Source organism: Pomacea canaliculata, linkage group LG2 (genome assembly GCF_003073045.1).
Source record: "Pomacea canaliculata isolate SZHN2017 linkage group LG2, ASM307304v1, whole genome shotgun sequence".
Classification (NCBI taxonomy): Eukaryota; Metazoa; Mollusca; class Gastropoda; order Architaenioglossa; family Ampullariidae; genus Pomacea; species Pomacea canaliculata.
The window spans coordinates 850,777-873,304 of NC_037591.1; the positions used below are offsets into that span (position 1 = coordinate 850,777).

Consider the following 22,528-nt stretch of genomic DNA (forward strand, 5'->3'; position numbering starts at 1 on the left):
GTGTGACCGGCTCTGTGCAGTTACAACCACAACTATTTATCCAGTGTTTTTTACCCCCTAGAAATAATTGGCTCTGATATCATGTACAGCTGTTTGTTTGGTTATATCCAGTGATTTTTGCTGCCTTATATCGCTGGTAAGTACATGTCTGTAGGTTTTTGTTGATGTACAAAGTTGTTAAAGTGACGTTTTTTGCATGTAGTTATGTTTTGTCTTATCATGAACTCTCAGACCAGCAGACATCTCTCATGCCTGGACACTTTTGGTCTGCACAACTTAGTATTTGGCAAACCCCTGCGAAATTTGTGTAGGGACAGTGATTTTAGGGACAAAATTCATCTTTTTACCTGTCATGAGGGGACAGATTTTGCTTTAGTTTCATGGCAATGTCACCCATTTTTCAAATAGTTAAACAGTTCTGTTTAATTGGTTTGTGACCGTTGTATCCTAGGGGAACAAGCTTTTTTCAGTCCTCATACACATGAGAATTTAGCGTGAGTGTTTATTTGCAGTATCAATTTTCTTTTATCAAAACAGTAGCAAATGTGTCATTTTAGTAAAGAAGGCAAGTCTTCTACTGCAAAAGGGAAAATTTTTAACATTTCAGCAGCCTGTTATCAAACGCTTAGATCATGTGAAGTCATGATGAAGAAGTGTATTATGGTTGCAAATAGATTTTCTATGTTTAATTAAATGCCATTCCATGAGAAAGATGACAAATCAGTTTGCCACTGACTTGAGAAACTTGAAGAAAAGAAAACTTCTTATAACTTAGCTGTGTAGGAATGGTTCTTTGTAGAAGGATCCAAAGATCTGCCAGTTAGTAACCACATGATACTTCCAGAGTTGCCATAAATTAAAAAAAAAGTACATGTGGATTTTTGTGGTTGAATGCCAAATAGCACCACTCTTGTAAAAACATGGAGCTCCATCAGAATCTGGGATTCATTGTCACTGCAGACATGATGTGCCAAACAAGACACATCAGTCTATCAGTCTGTCTACTATGAGCTACACAAGATCAGCACCACCCGTCACATTCTGTCTATGTGCGCTACCAACATCTTGTCTGTGTGTTTGTTTTATCCAGACTTGATTACTACAACTCTTTGCTTGCTGGCTGCCCTGTATACCTTCTTCACACACTCCTTGCTTGCTGGCTTCCCTGTTTACCTTCTTCACACACTCCTTGCTTGCTGGCTGCCCTGTATACCTTCTTCACACACTCCTTGCTTGCTGGCTGCCCTGTATACCTTCTTCACACACTCCTTGCTTGCTGGCTGCCCTGTATACCTTCTTCACAAACTCCAGAAAGTACAGAACTCTGCTGCACGTGTGGTGCTTAGAGCAGGACACGTGACCACCCCCCTCTCCTTGTCTACACTGGCTTCCCATCCGTTCTGGCATTCAGTACAAACTTTCCGAGCTGTTGTAATGTCTTTGCTGACACCTGCCCTGATTATTTATCAGAACTGCTCTTCCCTTACATCCCAGCTACACAACTCCGCTCCACGTCTGATGATCGTCTCCTTACTCCTCCTGTCACCACAACAACAACATGTGGCCACAGGATGTTTAGTTATTGTGAAGCCAAACATTGCAGCTCTCCCTTTCCATACCCGCCACCTACCTACTGTTGAATCCTTTACACGTGCACTGAGCACACACCTCTTCTGTAAACATGACTCCTAACATCCTATCCCATAATGCTAGTCCTTTGTCACACCCTCCCTTTTGTAATATCATGTTACTCTCAGCTCTTGTTCTTGTTATTTGGTTCCTCTTTGTGTTTTCTGTATTTGATTTTATTCTTCATTTAGTACGGTTGTTTATTCTTTTATAGCTCATATGATATTTGTTTTCCTGTCTCCCGTATACTTACCATGTTTCGCTCTTGTTCTTAAGCGCTAAGAGCATGCTCCTTAGGAGTGTGAGTATGCGCTTTACAAATTTTGCATTTATTTATTTTTTTTTTTTTCAGCTCGGCCAGTCATATCAGCTCTGCAGGATTTGCAAACAGCAGCATTGGGCAGCCCCACTACATTGTCATGTGAAGCACAGGGCTCACCACAGCCAACCATTACCTGGATCAAAAAGGATGGTGATCTGCCAATGTATGTTAGGCAGCATATTGCATTAAAAACCAGTTCGACAAAATAGAGGCAAATCATCATGAGTATATTACTGTTCATAAATGATTGACATAGTTTCTTTTAATTGTTGTGAGAAGATTCTTGATTATCTGAGCAGTCATTTTTATCAGCACTACAGAGTTAGACAAGCATACAGTGAATGTACTCATGAGATTTTAAAAATAGACATTCTTCTTTCACTCTGTGAGAGGCAATGAGAGCATAAATAATCACTGCAGTAATTACTCCTGTAGGCCTAATGTACAGGACATCATATGCACACACCCTGTCATACCACCACACTCTGCCTTGCACCCCTTCCAACACACACACGCCAAAAGAACACTAACATAAAGAGATTAGCACTTTTCTTTATGGTTTCTATACCAATAGATCGAAAAAGTTGTGCAAAGAAAGGATATTAGTATGTGAAAGGCAAGAATGAAGATAATAATGTTTATGTTTAGGAGGTTAATAAACAGAGGCTAATTGTAGAGTGAATGCCCTTGTCTATCACAGGGAGCACAGCATCACCGAGACTGGAGGCTTGTACATCCCACGAGTAAGAGAGGAGGATTCTGGGACATATGAATGCCAGGCATCCAACCGTTATGGCACCACTCAGGTGCCCGTCATTCTGATTGTTGGAGGTGAGTCGTTGTAAAGTCACCATGATATCACCACAACGAAAGAAAAAACATACCATATAGCTAATTATAGGCTGCATTATGACCCAGTTTAGGTACTTTGGGTACTTTGTTATGAAGCATACCACATGGCGCATAACATGTAGCTTGTAACAGACTGTATTGCTGACCACTGGCTGATGGAAGTAACTCAGAGCTATGAGAGATTCCTATGATACTGACAGAACTCATATTGCATCCATTTGCCATGAAGTCATCACCAGTATTTGGCATCTAATAAAAAAATAAATAATGACTATATAAAAAAATACAGAGCCTGTATTCTTGTATCCTAGCTAGTTAAAGCTAGCAGAACTCAAATCTAGGTCACTTTTTGATATGAGACATCTGCTTTCAGCACTGGTGCCCTACTTCCCACAGAATCCTAATTCCTACATGAGTTTTGCTCCCCTGCCTGATGTTTACCTGGATCTGGACATCCTGCTGTCCTTCCGCCCTGAATCCACAGATGGTTTGCTGCTGTATAATGGACAACACACCCAGACCAATGGTGACTTTGTCTGCTTTGGTCTGAGTGGTGCTATCCCAGAATTCCGATTTGATGTGGGATCTGGTCCTGCCATCATCCGTGGAAAGAATCCATTAGAGCTCAACAAGTGGCACACGGTTCACCTGAGGCGAGAGAAAAAGAATGGTGGGGAAACAGGCTGTACACAAGAGCTGTATTCAGGCGCGAGTATTGACGGATGTATGGATGTTTGTATGGACATACAGGAGCATGAATGTGTAAATGTGTCAATGAGTCAGTGTATAAATGTGTACATGTATGAAAGCTTCCACTCACTGAACTTTCCCATGTGATCTTTGTATTGTGCACAAGTGCTTTTTACATGGCCTTTAAGAGAACATACTATTGTATAAATGAAAAATGTGAAGATTTAGTGTTTGAAAGCCTTGACCTGTGTACATTTTGTCACATGTAGCTTTATTAACATGCGCAGGTACATTGCTGGTGAATGATGAGCCACCTTATTTTGGGGAAGCCCCTGGCAGATTTGTAGGCATGGACATTGAGAAACCCCTTTACATTGGAGGTGTTCCCAACTATGAGGAGGTGCCACGTGCTGCAGGCTTCACCTCAGGTTTTGTTGGTAAGTTCTGTTCAGTCACTCTTGGGGCAGACAAGTTTTGTTGGTACAATCTGCTATCACTCTTGAGACAGACAGCTCTCCTTATTGCTCTTTTGGTGGTTAGAGCCCTGCATTATTTGTTAATCTATTTTGTGCTGCATGAGAAACAATTTAGGGACGGGGTAATAGCTAAAAGCAGAAGGGTGCTAGTGGTTGTCGTGTCAGCTAATCTTTTTTACTGCTTTATTGAAGTGTGTTGAGGAGGTACATGTACTTGCACAAGTGTATAGGAGAGTGTGTGTGCAGACAGTATTTCACAAGTGTACAGGAGTCTGTGTGTTTTGTGTGCAGGCAGTGTTTCACAAGTACAGTTAAAGGGTGTGCCTCTCAACTTGGGAGCCCAGGCCATTGAGGTGTATGGCATTGAGCAGTATGATGCCTGCCGTGACAGCCCATGTTACAATGAAGGCCGGTGCCAGCCCTATAACAATGCTTATGGTTTCCGCTGTCTGTGTGCTCAGGGCTTTACTGGTTTGCAGTGTGAGATCAAGGGAGAGCAGTGCTACCCAGGTATTGCATTACCCCCTCACAGTAGACATTAAGTCCTACAATATTTGTAAGGTGCTAGGAAATGACAGTTAACTACATGTTTTGGCATGAGAAATTGCTGTTATTTTCCATTAACATGCCTATCATTGTGATAAATAACACTTTATGTTGTTTATTTAGCGATGGAAGAGAGATACAGATGAGTGTACTGATATTGTAATAGACATTTACATATATGAAGTCCAGCTACATTGTGCCTTTTCTGCAGGTGCCTGTGGACAAGGTCGCTGCTATGATTTGCCTGACTCTTCAGGTTTCCTCTGCATATGCCCTGCAGGTTTCAGTGGTGTTGGCTGCAGTGTAGGTAAGATGCCCTACTTTGTTGATGGCATCTGAAGTGATTGTGTACAGACAGAAAAGCAGGCATGCCTAAGAAAAATATTTATGAGGTTGAAAAAAAAGAAGGTTAAATATTGAGAAAAACTTTTCTCATGGTCTCTCGTTGCTTAAAAATCCACATCCATTCCTGATAGCCAGGGAAGGTTGCTGCAACTCATGGGTATTGAACTGGCTTGCTTCCAGCTTTGGACATCTGTGCTATAACCACCCAACTATCTGTTTTACCAGGGAGTAGACTAGATATGTTTGTAACTGCTGTGATAAAACAGTTAAAACATAGACAGGCCAGCATGAAGAGAGTGGAACAACAGGTCACAGGTCCACAGTTAGTATTACAGGTATGGTTGGCAAATGAACTAGGCAGTAGGGAGGATGCAGATGAGATTGACATGCTGCTCTCCTGCAGAGCTGTGCATCAGCATGTCTAATTTTGTAAATGATAGATTTGTGTTACTTATACAAATGACACAGTGCCTAGACTTTGTTATTAAATTTTGTTGCATTGACTGCAATGGCAGATTTTTCATGATCTGGATGTCATGTGAGTGTAATGTGAATTCAAGATGAACTTTTCAAATTTGGCAAAAATAATTTCTTTGTGTATGTAACTCATGTGATCTACTTTTTTTCAGGCCTTGTGGTGGTAGACCCAGCCTTCAACAAGACTTCTTTCATCTCATACCCAACTATTCAGGATGGAATTTTGTCAGTCAGCCTGGAGGTTGTATTCAAACCTCGCAGCCTTGATGATGGCATCGTCTTGTACAATGCGCAGAATGAGGATGGGCGTGGTGACTTTGTGGCAATCATCATCAAGGATGGTTTTGTAGAATTCCGTTTTGACACCGGGTCTGGTGAGTGAGGAGAAAGGGGGGAGATGAGAATGTGCTGGTCAGTTCAGTTCAACAAGCTTGTGCATACATATGCAGAAACATTTACTAGTTGTTGAGATATTTTTCAAGTATACAAGGAACATATTGTATGCATAAAATATTTAAATGTATGCAACATTTTTGTACTGCCTAGTACAGAAAGCCTGTACTTGCACCCTACACACACACACTCTCTTACTTTGGGGTCTTTCTAGTCTGACTCAAACACTGCTTCTGTTTCTTACATTTTGACACACTACTGGATGCTGTTTGCACCCTGAGATGCGTAAGTGTGTATGAGAAAGTTTGAAAAGTCATAGTCATTGATGGGTAGAAATGTACATTACTGAACTCAATGCCAGAAAAGCAAAACTAGAAACTGGAGTGATGGCATGATGATTGGCAAATCTCAAGTCAACCTTCTTTATGTGTAAGTTATTTAGAGCAATGCCTGAGTAGTTACAATGACTGCAGTATACATGTTAATATTTTTCCAGGACCAGCTATTCTTCGTAGTCGGAATAAGATCCCTGTTAATGAGTGGGCCACAGTCAGGGCAGAGCGCAAGGGAAGAGATGGCATGCTTATTGTCAACAACGAAGACCAAGTCAATGGTAAGCACTTGATTCTTGTTTTGATGCTGTTTTACTTTATTTTCATATAATTTCTTCCTGCCTCCCCCACTCCCCAAGACTTCCACAAAGTTCATCACTGACATGAATAAGCTTAGAATCTAATAGAGAGCAATAAATAGACTTTACAGCTCAATTAGTGTTCAGGTGTGTTTGGTTTCTTGGTCTTATAGTCTCTTACTCCTTCAGTCACAGACACAATCGACGATGATACTTTCACACTTCATGTTTGTAAACTCTTTTACATGCAAACTGATGCAATACCTTAACATAATAATTTATAAAAAGTGGCATCTTTCTCTTTGTTTGTTATAGGTAAAAGCTGAAACAAATTTTAATTCTAAATTTTTTGTCATTCTTCATCTGCAAATCTTAGATCTTTGTTACAGAGAAGCCTATCATGTGCATTGTTCATTTCAGTATGGAAGTTACCACTGTCTGTGATAATGTGTTCACAAATAGTAGTAGATCATGTGGAGATTAGGACCATTTCATTTTATAGCTTTATAAAAGGTTGACGTATTCGTAAAGATTTTAACCTTGATGATTTTCCAAATAAAGAAATTCCTAAAATTGGAGCTGTCAGGCCGCACTAGCGCTTGATTTCTTCACAATGCTACCATTGATGCATTAACTAGGTAAAACAAAGGATAAATAGCTTGGTATCCTTTCAATGAGAAACTGTCATGAACCTGCTTGTTAAGCTGGTCTGATTTTTCTGAAAGATTCATACAAAGCCTGATTATAGGGCCATATAAAGCTTTACACAGATCCTTCATGAAGGCTATGATTACAAGGCCAGCCTTAGAGTGCTCCAGAACATTCTGTCAGGTGATATTGCAAGGGTTAAATGTCATAGATATATGATATATAATAAATATTTTAATGTGCGCCTATAAATCATATGCACAGTTGGTTTAGCCTTGTGTCTTTTAAAAGAATGTTTAACATTGAACAGAGCAAGGAATGAAATAAAACCTGTCAGATGACTGTTTTTGCTTATAGGCTAATAACCAAAGCTATTAAGCAAGCACACAGAAAAAGCAAACTTGTACAATAAAGCCAACCTTTTTCTCACACAAAAAAAAAAAAGCTCCTCATAACATACAAAATTCAAGACAAGCTGCATTTAGTTGAGAATCTGTTAAACAGAATGCACTCTTAATTCACTTAAATTTGTAAAATCTGTTTTTAAAAAAATTAACATAACGTCACTGAAAACTTTATGGAAGGGATGTTAAAAAGTTAAAACTATACATTTTGAAAAAAGATCTTCTACAACACACTCAAATACCATCTGCTTTCTAGGGTTGACAGGAGATGGTTCATTTTATATTTCTTCTATGAACCACTAGGATGTGTCACCTGAGACTTTTGCTGTTGTTTGGTCTGTTGTACTTGCCACTTGTTGATGTATTTTTTCCCCCTGAGATGTAAAAGTTTCTCTTGCAAGGTGTTAACCTCTATATTATGTAGATAACGTTTTGCTATGTGTAGAATATATATATATGTATGTGTGTATCACCATAATCATATTGCATGTTTTTATATAAACATATAGGACTTAGTTTTCAAATGGTAAGCTCTCTGAGTTGCTCTTTGTGAAATTTCTAGTAGCAACACTTTGTTGTTTTTTTTCACCCTCCTTCGTCTCTTTCTTCTCTATCTCTTGTTCTCTTAGTCATTGACTCTCTTATACACACACACTGGAGGGGGTTGAATTATAGAAATTCAGTATTTTCTGGAGTCAGTCTGTAAGCAGCAGTGAATACAATAATACATGTACAAGAATTCCCAAATTTGTGAGTACTGGTTCTATTGTCTATCACTGAACAGCAGTCAGTGTAGCCATTTGAGCAAACAGACAGGGGAGGTTGACAGGACCCAGTTGAAAAATAGTTAGTCATACTTTCATCTTCCTCCACAGCAATCTTTGATGGGTGTCGTGCTGTTTTGAAAGCACCATACAGAAAGTGCTGTGCATGCCAGTTCGTATATGTTCTCTGTACACTGCACACTAAAGTCTGACTTCACTTATATATCATGGTGCATGCCAACTGGATGACTTTATGGGCAAGCACATTATGAACCATAGCACTAAATGACACTTCAGTCTATGGCAGGATACAGGATCTTCATTATTAACCATAGCAGTCTATGGTGGGATACAAGATCAGTTGTGAAGGACCATGCTATGTCGTTTTTAGATCTTGGAAATGTTTCAGAATGATCAGTCTCTTTCCTTAGTAGAAGTTGTGAGTTATGTTGTTATCTTAGGCTAAAGAATCATTTTCTTATTAGTCTGCCTCATAAGCAGTTAGGTGTTTGATATTCCTGGAAAATGACATCTGGCACTTGGTGTCTGTCCTAAAACTAAAGCTTTCTATTCATTTCACTGAATGGTTCTATTTTTTGCAATAAATTATTAGTTGATTCCAGTGAACTTCAAGCCAACATAAAATACTTTGAAAAGCACTACATATCTGATAAAGTCCTCATGTTGCTTCATTCACTATCCAATGTATAATCATCAACATGACCATGTCTACTCCCTGAGAGAATGTCCCTGTTGTTGTGTATCCAGTGTATTATCATCGACATGGCTGGATGCTTGGCCATGGTAGACACAGGTGATGTCATAGAAAATACTGGCACACAATGAAGCACCAAGATGGCAGTCACAAGCACATGGATACATATTCCCATTCCCTGTGCATGTACCTGTGCATGCCACACACTTGATTAAGTTGTGTATAATCTCAAGACACAAGTAAAATGAATGTATTTCATATTTGTATGTGTTGTTGATGTGACAGGATTACAAAAGCGCCTTTGAACATGTCATGAGTGATTGTCTGTTCCTGGTGTAGCCAGTTATCATTGACTGGCTCATGATAGTCAACCGCAGGGTGAAGTAAAGGTTGAGGGAAAGCAATCTGGGACAGAGATTTGTTTGCTTTTGAGCATAAGCCATCTGGAGTCAGCTTTGAAGAAGAATCATGAAGGGGCTAGATTCCCCTTCCTTGAAGACCACTATCTTGTAACATTATTCTGGTAATATCTGTTTTACTTGATTACCTGTTGCTGAAGGCTGGATTTCAAGTACTGTAGTTTCTTTTTTGGCTGTTTTTGAGATGCTCCCCTTCTCTCTTTATTGCAGATTACTTTGCTGTACAAGTTTCTTAAAAAGCTCAGGGAGGGGGGGTGGGTTGGGGAAAGCTGAAGACATATTAATGTTTTGTTTGTTTATTTTTCGTGTATCTGTGACATCAAGTACAATTTATTATTTTGGTTTCTCTCCCACCCAGAGCAAGTTGACCCCTACTACAATCCCTACTCTAGAAGGGATAGAGGTGATATCGCTAGAGGTATTGATTGCCGGACACCGGCTTTCTTCTCCTTTCAGACACATTCAAGGCCTTGCTCACTCACTCTCTGATGTCCAGTTTCTAGCCTGCATATCTTCTTCCTGCTGCTCTCGCCTCCTGTCTGATTAGCTCCCTTTGTCGTGTCACTGCTTGCTTCCTCTGTACTGCCTCTGTCTTACCAAACTGCTTTGCTTCCCATCAGCTTTGTATAGCTACTAATATTTTGCAGTGTTGATTCTGTATCTGTAACTCTTTGACCAGTCTTAAGTTTATCACATAGATTTCTCTCCCAGATCATGTTTTATCATTGCCTTTGTCACGTCGTGTCATATGCAGAATATCATTCATTCAATTTTCAAAGAACTTTACATTGTAAAGTATCATATTCTACTTTTTTTGTTGTTGAAACTTTGGATAGCTAAACGCTCCTATTGATCAGACTTTTTTTTGGATAAAGCTGAGGGTCCTGAGCTTCAGTTGTCAACAAAGACTTGGTCACTGAGTTGCCATATTGATATTTGTTTGTGTCTTCTTGCAATGGACATGTAGCTCTTAAGACATCACCTTATACTTTGTGCCTTTATCTTCTGATTCACATTCACATCTTCTGTGCTTATTCAAAGTATAAGCCAGCAAAAAACCCCAGAATGATTTGTCTTTTGGAAACCTGCCCAGACAACTGCTGATATGCAGGTAACAAGAAACGGGATAGTTAAGGATGTGCTACACAACATTGTTCTGGGCAGGTCTCCTGGCGCTACAGCTTACCATAAAGTTGCTCTTGCCAATCTCTTTCATTGATGATGCTTTAACAATACTTGCACTGCTGCTTTAACCATTGATGCAGCACAACAGTACCGTTAGTTCATGCAGTGTGTGCATTATTTTGTGGCCAGATTTGCAGTTTGCTCTTAGAGCTTGATGTCACAGGGAGTGAGTTTTAACTGCCTCATAAACAAACAAGCGAGACAAGAATGTCTATATTTGGTACATCAGCAGGATACAGAGGGGGTCTGCCTATAGAGTAGTGTGGATACATCTCTCCACAGACATGGACAAACTGTCATTTATGTCTAGACAAAAATAGCTGGGATGGGAGTGTTGGGGAAAGAGAGAACAAGGGAAGAACAGGTAGAAAAGAAGAAAAAACTATTATCCTGCAACCATCTCTGACAAAGGAGAGCATCTACCTGTGAAAAACTACTCACATGTGACATAAGACAGATAAAAACAGAAATTCAGGGAAGCTTTAAGGATAAGGGTTAATGACACAATCGGTAAGCTGACAAAAGGCATTTTACAGAGTGATGTAACACGTAGAATGCTGTTACAGACTAGACTGTTGAAGTGGGGCTGTAGATTGCTTAGCACTAACTGCATGCTGTACCTGGCCTTTGTGGAAGTTCTCAAAGAGCCTGCAGTCCATGACAGGCTGGCATGTTTGTGAACACTGCTGTAGTGCTTTGTGAATCATGATCTTATTAACAACATTATATGTCACTGTGCTGCCTTCTGATATCTGCATTCTCTGTGTAGCATTTTGTGTTCACTTTCAGATGTATAATACAACTTTTTGTTGCTACATGCAACTGACTGTAGCAGGTCAAATGATTTATAGATTGTTTCTGGATTTCATTAAAGATGCATGTTAATTGTTATTTGAATGAAAAGGTGAAAGTACATTGGTTGTTTCTAAACAATCTTGAGGTGGGCTCTGGAATTAAATTCTTATGAGGATGCTGATCACAGGAAGTGCTAGTATGAATTTTAGTTACATACTTGTTTATTTCATTGTTGATGCTTGTACTGATGACTGAGCCTGTGCCGGCTTTGCAGCTAAAATGTTATGGTAACAACAATGAAAGGAGAAGTTAAGAAGAGAGAGTACAACAATAGTAGAGGGAGTGACTGGGTATCTCAGTACATCCAAAATGCTCTCCCCTGTTCCAACATGCATGCCTGGTTGTAATTTGTTTTAAATGGGAGAATAAGACAGGTGAAAAGCTTAGAGAATCATTGAAACCATAAACTTCAGTTAGATAAACTGTTAACGAAATCTGCAATTTGCTTGATTGAAACCAGTTGTACAAAAAGGTGACTTTCAAGAAGTTTCTCTATGAACAAGATGAGGTAAATCATTTTGGTGTAGAGTTAAAGATTGTACTCATACTTGTGAGTAAAAAGCATATTAACATTTGAGATGGGCAAAAGTCAGTGATTTACATAGACCTCATTTTCAACCTCCGCTTATCTTCCTTATCTGAGATCCTTTAAAGGCTGTCTTTGGTGCTGTAGCTTTAGAGTGTTTTGAGCATGTGTGGGATGTTGTGTGGGCATGACTTTTGTGTTTTTACAGAATGTTGTTGTAATACAAAGCAGTGTTGTGTCTTGAGCCAGTATTGAACCATGTCCAGTATTGATGCTAGTCTGTATTCTCTAAGAGTTCATTGAAATCTCCTTGTAATATGAGGATCAGTGTCTCCTACTGCAGTGTCAATGTGGTGTGATCAGCTTTGTCAACACAAGTAGATGTTTATTTGTTTAACTGTATCAATGTTGTGTGGTCAGCATTGTCAGCGCAAGTTGATGTTTATTTAACAGTGCCAATATGGTGTGATCAGCCAATCTAGAGTGGTAGTATTTGGTGCTATATATTTCAACATATTATAGGGTATAGTAAGGGTATAGAGTACAGCAATATAGGTAGAAGACAGCAATCAGAATAGGGTAACAGACAAGATAGCGTTTAGTTCTGGGTAGAAGAGGAAACCACAAGTTGGACAGACTTTAAATTCACATGATAGTGATCTTAGTGTATTTCAAACCTGGGTAAATGGAAAACAGAGGTTACATCATGACGTCTAAGATAAGATGTATGATGCCATCCATGTTCCTGGTTTACACATCCATGTTAACCCAGATACTGAATAGGTACCAGACATTTTACAAATGGCTCAGGGGAAGGAAAGGCAGTGACTGAGATGAGATGGGTACTGCCCTCAAAAAGTTGACCTTATATAATCAAGACCACTATCAACTTAGAGTAACAGACCAGAAAGTGGTCAGCACACCGCAGAGTACTTGCATCAGTGTATTTACATCCTCTTTCGCTGTTTGATCTAATCAATGTATACCTGCAGACACTTTTGTGATACTGGTGTTTTTCTGTTTGTTGTAGACTGCTAAATTTGATCCACTCCTCTATCAGTTTACAAGGACTGCTGTGCCACACTTGGCCCACACAGTACTTACACTATATACATATACTGTTGTGTCCTTTTGTGCTTATTATGAGTGTTTTCTAACAACTAAGTGTGCATCCTTCTATATATATTGTGTGTGTGTCTTTCTTGTTGCTTATCATATGAATTGATCACCTTAATATCATAAGGGGCCACAATGCTTACTTGAAAAGTAGCCATTGCTGCACTGTTTGTGCCAGTATAACAGATTTTCTTTTGGCTTTTTTAGTCATTAGTTACGATCATAAGTAAAATCTGGAGCCGCTGCTTAGCAGCAATGACTGCTAGATTGTACATATTAGAGCAGTAGTATTTTATTTATAATGTAACGCTGCTGTTGGTGCAGGGACATCACCTGGAAACACCATTGGCCTCAATCTCAAACGACCACTTTATCTGGGAGGAGTGGATCCCTCAGAAGCAATTTCCAGCAATGTTGGAACACGAGAAGGCTTTGTTGGGTGTATTGCTCAGGTGACTTGCTGAAGATAATTCTTTTCACCTGTTTCATGTTGGTGCTGTCATGGGATTGAACAAGAGACTTGTTACAGTAAAACCTTCCTATTAAGACTCACTAAACTCTACTAAAATTGGGTTGTACCTTAATGGGGTCCTAGTACCACCATGACTTCAAACATCAATAAATTCAAGTTTGTTTATAAAAATATTGCTCTTAAAAACCATATCATATTGTTTTTCATCATTTTTCCTTTCACTTGGTCATGGTTATTCTGCCATTTTAAGGTGTACTGAAGATAAATAGGGGAACTAGCTCTTCAAGTACAAGAGCAATCGAATCAGTACATATGCGCAATGGCAAAAAAAAAGTTCTCTTAAAATACACTATTTATATTTTGATAATGATTGTGACTTCTGCAAAAGATCATCAATGAAGCACAATAGACTGTTAAGTGCTGGCAAAGTGGCAAGGGAAAAATTGACATCAAAACACTTCTGTTGGAGAGCTTCAATACACATGCATGCTGTGATATACAACAAGAAAAACATTAATGTGGAAAGGATTATTTCTTACATTTTTGTATAGCATTTAAGTAAAAATTTTATATCTGTATCAATTTGTTCTTGTTTTCCAGTTTAAACACCTATTTCAAGACTGTCCATATTTATCAACAGTGCTGGTTATGCTTGTTGTGTTCTTTAATATTTCTGCCTGTTGATTTAAATTTGCAACATTTTACTATGTCTGCTGTTAAATATCCAACAGCTGAAGGTGGGATCTAAAGAGATTGACTTGCTGGCTGATGCCACAGAGAGTGTCAACATCCAAGACTGTGGAGACCGCTCTGTATGTGACCGTGATCCTTGCCAGAATGATGGCGTATGTCAGGAAGTGTCACTCACAGAGTATATCTGCCACTGTCATCAAACATTCACAGGTAAGACGGAGACATGGCTTCAGTTATAGTTATGATAGTCCCATGACCAGTTCACAGCTAACTCTGTGACATGACTTCAGTTACCAGTGATGACAGTGCATCAAGAGAAATGGTTTAAGGGTGGGGAACGCTAAGGAAGCTGGGTACTTTTTGCTTGTTAAATCCTGCACTTTTTAAATCTGTCTGCTTGCTGTCTCACATATAAAAATTTTTTATGAACAAATAACAGTTTGTTACTTCATAAGTTACGTCTTTTCAATGAGTATAAACCATCTTTCTCTCAACTGGAGTTACATGCAGAAAGCTTATGAATAGCATATTTGAGTGTGACAGCAACACAGAATTCCTTTGCATGTGCAACAAATTTAAAAACAAAAACACCTGTGATAATGACATTGCTGTTGGTATTGTTACTTTCATAATGATAAAAGTTTGTGATGAGGAAACTGTTGTTGGTATTGTTACTTCCACAAGTAATAACAAAGTCAGTGACCTCTTTATTATGCTATATATATAAAATCATCCTCATTAATATTATTAGTGGTGGAGTCTTGTTTCATACAGTTGACAATCAACATAATTAGATAACAACGAGTCTTGATTCAGGTCGGAACTGTGAATTAGAGATTGATGAATGTATCACTCGAGAGCCTTGCCAAAATGGAGGCACATGCAGTGTGGTGGAAGGTCATTATATCTGCAGCTGTCCTCTGGGCTTCATGGGTCGTGACTGTGAGACAGGTTAGTACCTGCTCTTGTTACAATCTTATTTGTTAATATAATTAATTTTTTCTATTTCCAAATTAGCGTCGAATTACCTTAAGTTTATATTTCCACAAAAGATTGAACCTTTAATGGCACTGTTCACATAATCATTCTTTCAGAGGATACTAAAAGATAAATAGTGATATAGATGATGATGATGATGCAACAGGTTTATATAGCACCAGCAGTAATTAAAGAGTTTTATATACACACAGGCACACAACTGCACACCTTTTAGGTTATGCATTGAATGCACTTTCATATAGGAACATGCATGTACACAACAACCCCCCCAACCCCCATGCGAGTGTAGAGGAAACTTGAATACCTAGAGAAAAACCACAGATGATCAGCACTGTAAACAGATGTCACATCCAGAGAGAGATATATTGAAGTGGAGTCCAGATACAAACCCTTAACATCTGATTGTTGTGGTAACAGGTACTTTAGCCACGTGGCTGCCACTTGGTCAGTGCAATATAATAATGGTTTACTTGCTATAGACTTGTTGAATCAAGCCACATTCATGGCTGTTTGTCAGTTACTTAGGTGCTGTAACCCTAGGATATTTTTTTATTAAAAATCTGTAAATTATTGTAGCATTTGACACATTGCAAACACTGTAAAAACAAAAGTGAAACATTATGACACTTACAAAGATGTTCTTATTTTCTAATTTGTTGGTTCTGCTTTATGCTCAGTATATTTTTTATTAATAATAGTAATATTTCAGGAAACTTAAAAATTTAGGAAAATCAATGTTAAAACACGATGTTTTTAAGAATATAAATATACTTAAATGTGCTTAGAATTATAAAAAAATACAGGTCTTTCATTACTTAACCACTACATTATTCACTGCTATTAAAACATTTGTTCAAACATTGCTTCAATGACAATAATAAAATAATAAGGTAAAGAATTATCATTATTTGATTTTTCTCATTAGTCAGTGACTTCCAGCAATAATATTGGAGTTCCTCCATGCATGTTCTGGCCAACTGCAGTGATAGGCATTTCCTGTTGGTGGATTATGTTTAACGCTCAGCTTAGAGAAGAGACTTTCTACTTCAATGGCCTGTCTTTCAGTGCTTATTGTCTTGTGTTGGTGAAATCTTTGTGTACTGGACTTTGAGTTTGAAAGTACAATACAAGATACAAATTTATTGAGTTTGAAATTATAAAAGAACATACAAATGTTTTGTTTTTTTTTTCACAAAGGGTGATTTGTAGTTGGTCTCTGAGGAAGCAAGGGTTAGAACCACACAACTTTCAACACCAGAAGACATTCATATACCTTACACCCAGAGACCTTTCACAATCAGGAATCAGACTCACATATAATCTAGATTTATATAACTGCAACCAAAGTTTTATACTTTTCTAAAGTGAATTCTTTACCTTCAAATGAGGACCCAGAAAGGTAGGATTTGACTTGCATAAAGCCATGACATACTGAAGGTATGATGTATTGTGACTACAGCTGCCATTGCATCAAAGGGGGCTTAATAATTAAACTCTAACCCAGTGCTGCCTGATGGCAGTGAGCCCAAAGCGATGTGCATGGATGGACCCCAAATGTACAGGTGTAAATGGGTACTGTTGTTTGCAGAGCACATTCCAGATATAAACTTGTTTCTCTTGTTTATGAATAAATGAACTTCAACTGTAAGAGTGTACATGGGTGCAATTGTGAGCAGACAAAATTAAAAAAATGAAGTTCTCCCACAAAACAGAAGAAATTAGTTTTTTCTTTCATATTTTACAGAGATCACCATTGGGGATTCATTTGAACTATCAGGGGATGGTTATGTGGAGTTGGATCGTGCAGTCCTGTCACACCATCAGCGTCAGCTAAAGCAAACCATTTCCTTCACCATCAAAACTGTGGAACCCAATGGTTTGCTGTTCTGGCAGGGACAGCCTCCTGGAGAACAACGAGGAGGCAATGACTACCTCACCATATTTCTGCGCAATGGATTTGTGGAGTTTAGGTGTGTCTTTTACTCTAGTCCCTGTGGCTGTGTGCTGAGGTTAACTGTACGTTGTAAGCAGCCATAAAGACCAAGATGATAGCAGAATGTGTGTTGTGTGTGCATGCATTGCATTAAGGGTTATGGCCATTTAGTCACATGCATTTAGTGTATGATAAGCTTTCAGTTCACAGCAACATGCTTTTGCATTCAACACCCCAGGTGCTGTTGTGTCCTGTACACAAAATATCTGTTACTGTGGGTAGAACATGTGTTTTCATAGTGTAATGTCAGCATATGACAAGTTGCACTACAACCTGAAAGCACTTACTAAGATTTTGATGAAAAATGTGTTTGTGATTTGAGCTGTTAAGGGATAAGAGGCTAGAAAAAAGAATATCAGATAAAGGCAATGGGACTCTTGTTGAGTATCAGCTGTGATACACAAACTTAGTGTCAAGGTAAAATCCCTGCATATTTGCTAGACTTTGTGTTTCAGAAGCATGTTGCATGACTGGTTGTACTGGAGAATCAAAGTCTGAGGAAATTGTCTAAAGAGTTGTTTTCATAAACTTATTTTGCAGCTTCTATTACAAAATGGGCCCTTTTGTAAAACAAATGAGAAATATTTTAATAGATTATATATTTTATCTTACAAGATGCATAAACTTTGTAGACACCTAGTAAAGACTTGAACTATATCATAATAGTACATGAAACAAAAATGTACTGTGTAGTGACCATGACTGCTATCCACTGTTGTAACTCAGCATATGTTTGAACCATCTTGTATGTCACCTGCAGAAGCTGGAACAGTTGCTATGTATTGTTATCTGTACGACAGGTTTGAGCTTGGCAGTGGTCCTGCTGTCCTGACCTCCACAGTGCCAGTGGATGATGGCTTCCCTCACACGGTGGTAGTGGAGAGGTAAATATTTGATCTTTAGCTCTTCTTGTAACCCTGACAGCGATATTATGTTAAAATAGTTTTTTAAATAAAAAATATAATGCATATGCAGTATTTGCACTTAAAAAATTAATGCCTTATATACAGGGTTGTGATAAACTCTTGACATTTAAAATGGGATATTTTAGCTATTATGGGTCATCTGCACCAGGTTTTCAGAGATACAAGATAGAAAATACAAGACATTTTATTCATTCGTACTTTAAGTGGTATTGAGATACTGTATCGAAAAGTCCAGTATCAAGTGTCAGTTCTGTATACTTTTAAGGGATATTGAGATACTGCACTCAAAAGTCCATTATCCAAGTGTTTAATTCTGTGTAACTCGAAAGGAAGCATGATCATTCATCTCTTGGGTTATATTCTTTTTATGTAAGCTTTTAATCCTTATAGTATGATGATTCTGGCTTTGCTGGGGAAGGCGATCTAAGCTGTCTCTATTGTAAAGTCAAATTTTAAGCTTTCTCCTTTCGGAAAATGTATAGGTCATTGGTCTAATGTTTAACTGAAAGCAGCAATAATAAAAGACTAACTTTACCCACTGTCGTCTTCAGTTATTAGTCTTTGTGACACTCATACTTTTATGCAGTGGTAAGACTAATTGTCTTGCTTGTTTTACAGACTTCAGCGTAGTGCAAACCTTACAGTTAATAATGCACCGACCGTTACTGGATCATCTAAAGGCCCACTTCAAGTTATCAATGTTCTTGGCAACATTTTCTTTGGTGAGCATCTGGCTTTCTTTTTGCTGGTTACTTATTAATAAACAGACATGGACAATTTATCTGTGATCTTTACACTTGCTTAGAGGATCCTAGATTACTAATGCACATTTTGGATTGAAGCAAGCTATCTCCTAACTGTAATCTTGTCACCTCACTGTCTTGTGAACTGTTCCTTGGTGGTCATACAAAATGAACCCTGGCTTAAATGAAAGTTAACTGTACTTCACCATATCTCTTCTACTGCATCAGAGGTATTCTCAACGTTTCTGTGGCATTAAGAAATGCCTTACGGCAGTTAAGAAACATTTCCTGTTTTGTTTCTCAACAGGTTGTCATGTGGGGTCGTGTATATTTAGAAGCCACTTACATGAGTATCAGAATAAGTGAAGTGCAGCCAGTGTGCAGGGAAATGTGCTTTATCAATACTTTGTTATATCTCATGTTTCTCTCCAGGAATTCATGCGATATATTCTAAATGTTATCATGTCCATCTTTGTAGGTGGCGTGCCTGACTTGCAGCACTTCACTGATGGTCAGATATCTTCCAACTTTAATGGTTGCATCAGTGACATTCGAATAATGAACCGACCACCATTAGAAGTCAGTAAAGATGCAATTAGTGGTGCCAATGTGCGGCCTTGTGTGAATTAACCATGGCACAGCACTCTGCGATGGCAAAGCATATCCATAATACCAAGTGCGGTGCCTGCTCACATTGCAATGTACATCGTCTTCACACTCCACTATTTATAAGGTATTGACGACACACTACTTAATGGTCAAAAGTCAATTTCAACAACTGTATCAACCAGCAACTTTATAAAATGGTCGTAAGGCCACATGGAACACAAGAAAGTGTGCTGACAGCTGAAAGTTTGCCTTGTGTTATTAGTGCACAGAAACGTGACACTTTTTTGTGAGCTTTGAGACAAGCAGGCCATATTTGCCCCATGTCCACCAGATGTTGAAACTTGTGTAGCTCAGAGTATGTCTCACGATAATTATATTTCTCAGAATTGTATGCAGCTGCTATCATTAATAGTAGAATAAACCTGATTGAACTGCATGCAAAAACATGGGCAAGACAACCATCAAATCTTGAATCATGTGGTATCTCTTGCTGTAGTGGTCTTGCATGTTGTGCTCTATCCTTCTGTGCATTTACAGTGGCAGGCCCATATGTACATGGTATCATCAGTGGCATATTGAGCCAGGACTGTTAGAAATTTCCAAAATATTAGCAGAGCTGGAGATGGGATTATTTACTATAAAGGTGGTCTGGAGATGTCACTTCGTGTGGTACCAAAGCCAGACGATCAGGAAAATTGTGAGTTAATCCTGAAGTCTTTGTAAGCAGGGAAATGCGCCAGTCTTGAGAGAGGTGCTGTCAAAGATCTCCAGTGTGTTACAGCCTGATCAGCTTGCAGGTTCACGTCATTCATGTTCACAATTAGTCAGCTTTAGCCTTTTGCTACTATTTTTATATTGTAACGTTTTATACACAAAGTGTTGTAGATGGCAGTCTGTTTGTACTCAAGTATTGTTTTACTTGTCCCTGTGTAACTGATTACTAAATACTCCAGCCATTGGTGCTACAAACAGCAACATTTATCGCCTCTAGAATATTTCTATTCATCAGTTTACTACCGTTTCATACCAAAGTCCTTCACACAATGGTGTTTACTGCCCTTCTCATGTATTTACAGCATAATAAATACAGTACAAATTGTTTACTTAATTCTGATTTCTTTATCATGCATTTAACATTGTGTTGGTTCACCCTGGGATTACTGTGGCAGGCATAGGTAGGCTGGTGTTCCCTTACATTACCGAATTCTGTTCCTGTGAAAATGTGTGACAGCTTGTTTGTAGTTATTGCATGTGCGCATCAAACATTTGCATGCAAACAGTATCCCATTGCAGGATCATTTGTAAAACATTGAAACATGTCTAGTCTGTGATTTGATCTGCACACCAATAAAATGATGAAATTACAATAGTGTTTCTGATAGGACAATGTCTTTTTTAGTGCGGCAAGCATCGCTGCAAATTGCTGTCCTTCCAACGTTTCCTCATAAAGAGCATGCAGGCCCATCATTAGAGTTTCTGGTGAATGATCTACATTTTGTTTCTTTTTACCTGCCTGTGAGCCCAGTTTGTCACAATTACAGTTGACAGAACTTATTACAATAAGCCAGCCAGCCTGTTTCCTGGCAGTCCAATGCAGCCGTTCCTGCATTCCAATTTTAAATTGATATTGCTCATATACTAACACTTTCAGCAGTTAATCATCTTAAAAGTCATCATCTACACACAAAACCCTTAACTGGTATCAACTCAGTGGCAAAGCTGGTCTGTTGGTATTGGTTGTCAGAGTCAACAACTGGATAGACACGGCTCTCTACATAGGCCCAAGCGGTAAACAGGCCCTGCCTGAAATAACCAGACCCTTCCTTCATTCATGTTTGCCAAACAGTTATTTTCATCTTGGCGTCGACTCTCCCTCCAAGAATATCTGAAGGTCACACGACCAAACCAGACCAGCTTGTGCCTCTTTACATTTGCAAAAATGGTTCCTGCTGTCCCATGAGCTGCTGCCATGCTGCAGTTAGATCAAGGACGTGTAGAGGTGGATTGCTCAAGACCAACGCTTAGCCTCTTGCAAAGTGATCCGCTGTTAGTCTTGGTGAGCCTAAACAAAGAATGTGAATAAACCAGAAGCTATGTCGTGTAATGCCTCCTTTTAGCAGTTAACTGGAAAAAATTGTCTGCCAGCAGTCCAGGGATATTAGTTCGTGGTCAGATGTACCCACTACTTTCGCCAGTAGACTTCGAAGAAGGAAATCCTTTTCGTCCACCCTACAGTCCAGAATGGATCTCTCTGGCAAAGAAATACCTGTTGTCTTAAACACAGATAGCCTTGTATTGTATTGGGCATTCCTTCCTCTTAGACAATGGCATTATGGAACTTTGCACCTGTTCTCTCAAGGCAAACATTTGCATGGTTACATTCATAGGACGTCTGCACATCATGTTATACCCCAGTATCCGACATAACAATCCAAATCTTCAGAGGTGGCCACTGGTCTTAAGTCTAGTAATTAGCTTAGTTTCAACATGCCAATCCCACACAAACCTTCCCGTATGTCAGCCATTTAAGTGGACAGAAAGGATACACAACCTACTCCTTCAAGTTGTACTGCCTAGCCCCTAATTTTGGCCTATTGTCAAGTCTCGAAAAAGGGCACTCTACATATTAATATTCCAGAGCTAGTAGGCCACTCTAGCTATTAACATTTCAGAGCTAACAGACCACTCTACATATTAACATTCGAGAGCTAACATGGGATATAAAACACTACCCCCACACCTCTAACCAATAGACTGCAACATGATTTTCTCAACCAACTCAGACACATACAATACAAATGGAAACGAGTTGTCTATAGAATACCATATAGGATGAAAGTTATATTGCCAGAAGTTTCTCCCAGCTTGAACAACTCATTTCAAAATTATTTTTAATATTTTTTATATTTGTCATCAGTAGTTTCATATATTTTTTGCTTATTTTCCTGTCCCACCATATCTTATGTCTTGTTCTTGTACACTAGGAGCATGCTCTTTAGGGATGTGAGTATGCTCTATATAAATTTTGCATTATTAATAATACAGACTACAAATCCTTTCTTCACACCAGTTCCAGTGAAAAACAAATGAATGAAGAAAA

The 22,528-nt window shown here is 38.7% G+C and overlaps 1 protein-coding gene across 33 annotated transcripts in view; it reads left to right on the plus strand.

Moving 5' to 3' along the window:
- The window catches only part of LOC112557156 (basement membrane-specific heparan sulfate proteoglycan core protein-like), a 131,013-nt gene extending 110,218 nt beyond the window's left edge, over positions 1-20,795 (plus strand). For 32 of the 33 annotated variants that reach the window (XM_025226815.1, XM_025226821.1, XM_025226819.1 and 29 more), the window contains 16 exons: positions 1,982-2,114; positions 2,652-2,782; positions 3,177-3,473; positions 3,781-3,930; positions 4,261-4,479; positions 4,727-4,822; positions 5,490-5,711; positions 6,227-6,343; positions 9,670-9,729; positions 13,318-13,445; positions 14,197-14,368; positions 14,975-15,109; positions 16,902-17,127; positions 17,951-18,034; positions 18,695-18,798; positions 19,298-20,795. In XM_025226815.1, coding sequence (XP_025082600.1) covers positions 1,982-2,114; positions 2,652-2,782; positions 3,177-3,473; positions 3,781-3,930; positions 4,261-4,479; positions 4,727-4,822; positions 5,490-5,711; positions 6,227-6,343; positions 9,670-9,729; positions 13,318-13,445; positions 14,197-14,368; positions 14,975-15,109; positions 16,902-17,127; positions 17,951-18,034; positions 18,695-18,798; positions 19,298-19,449 — 2,426 coding nt within the window. In that variant the 3' untranslated portion in view covers positions 19,450-20,795. The remainder of the gene's footprint in view (positions 1-1,981; positions 2,115-2,651; positions 2,783-3,176; positions 3,474-3,780; positions 3,931-4,260; positions 4,480-4,726; positions 4,823-5,489; positions 5,712-6,226; positions 6,344-9,669; positions 9,730-13,317; positions 13,446-14,196; positions 14,369-14,974; positions 15,110-16,901; positions 17,128-17,950; positions 18,035-18,694; positions 18,799-19,297) is intronic. The other variant, XM_025226818.1, reaches the window with a different exon arrangement.
- The last annotated feature ends 1,733 nt before the right edge of the window (positions 20,796-22,528 follow it).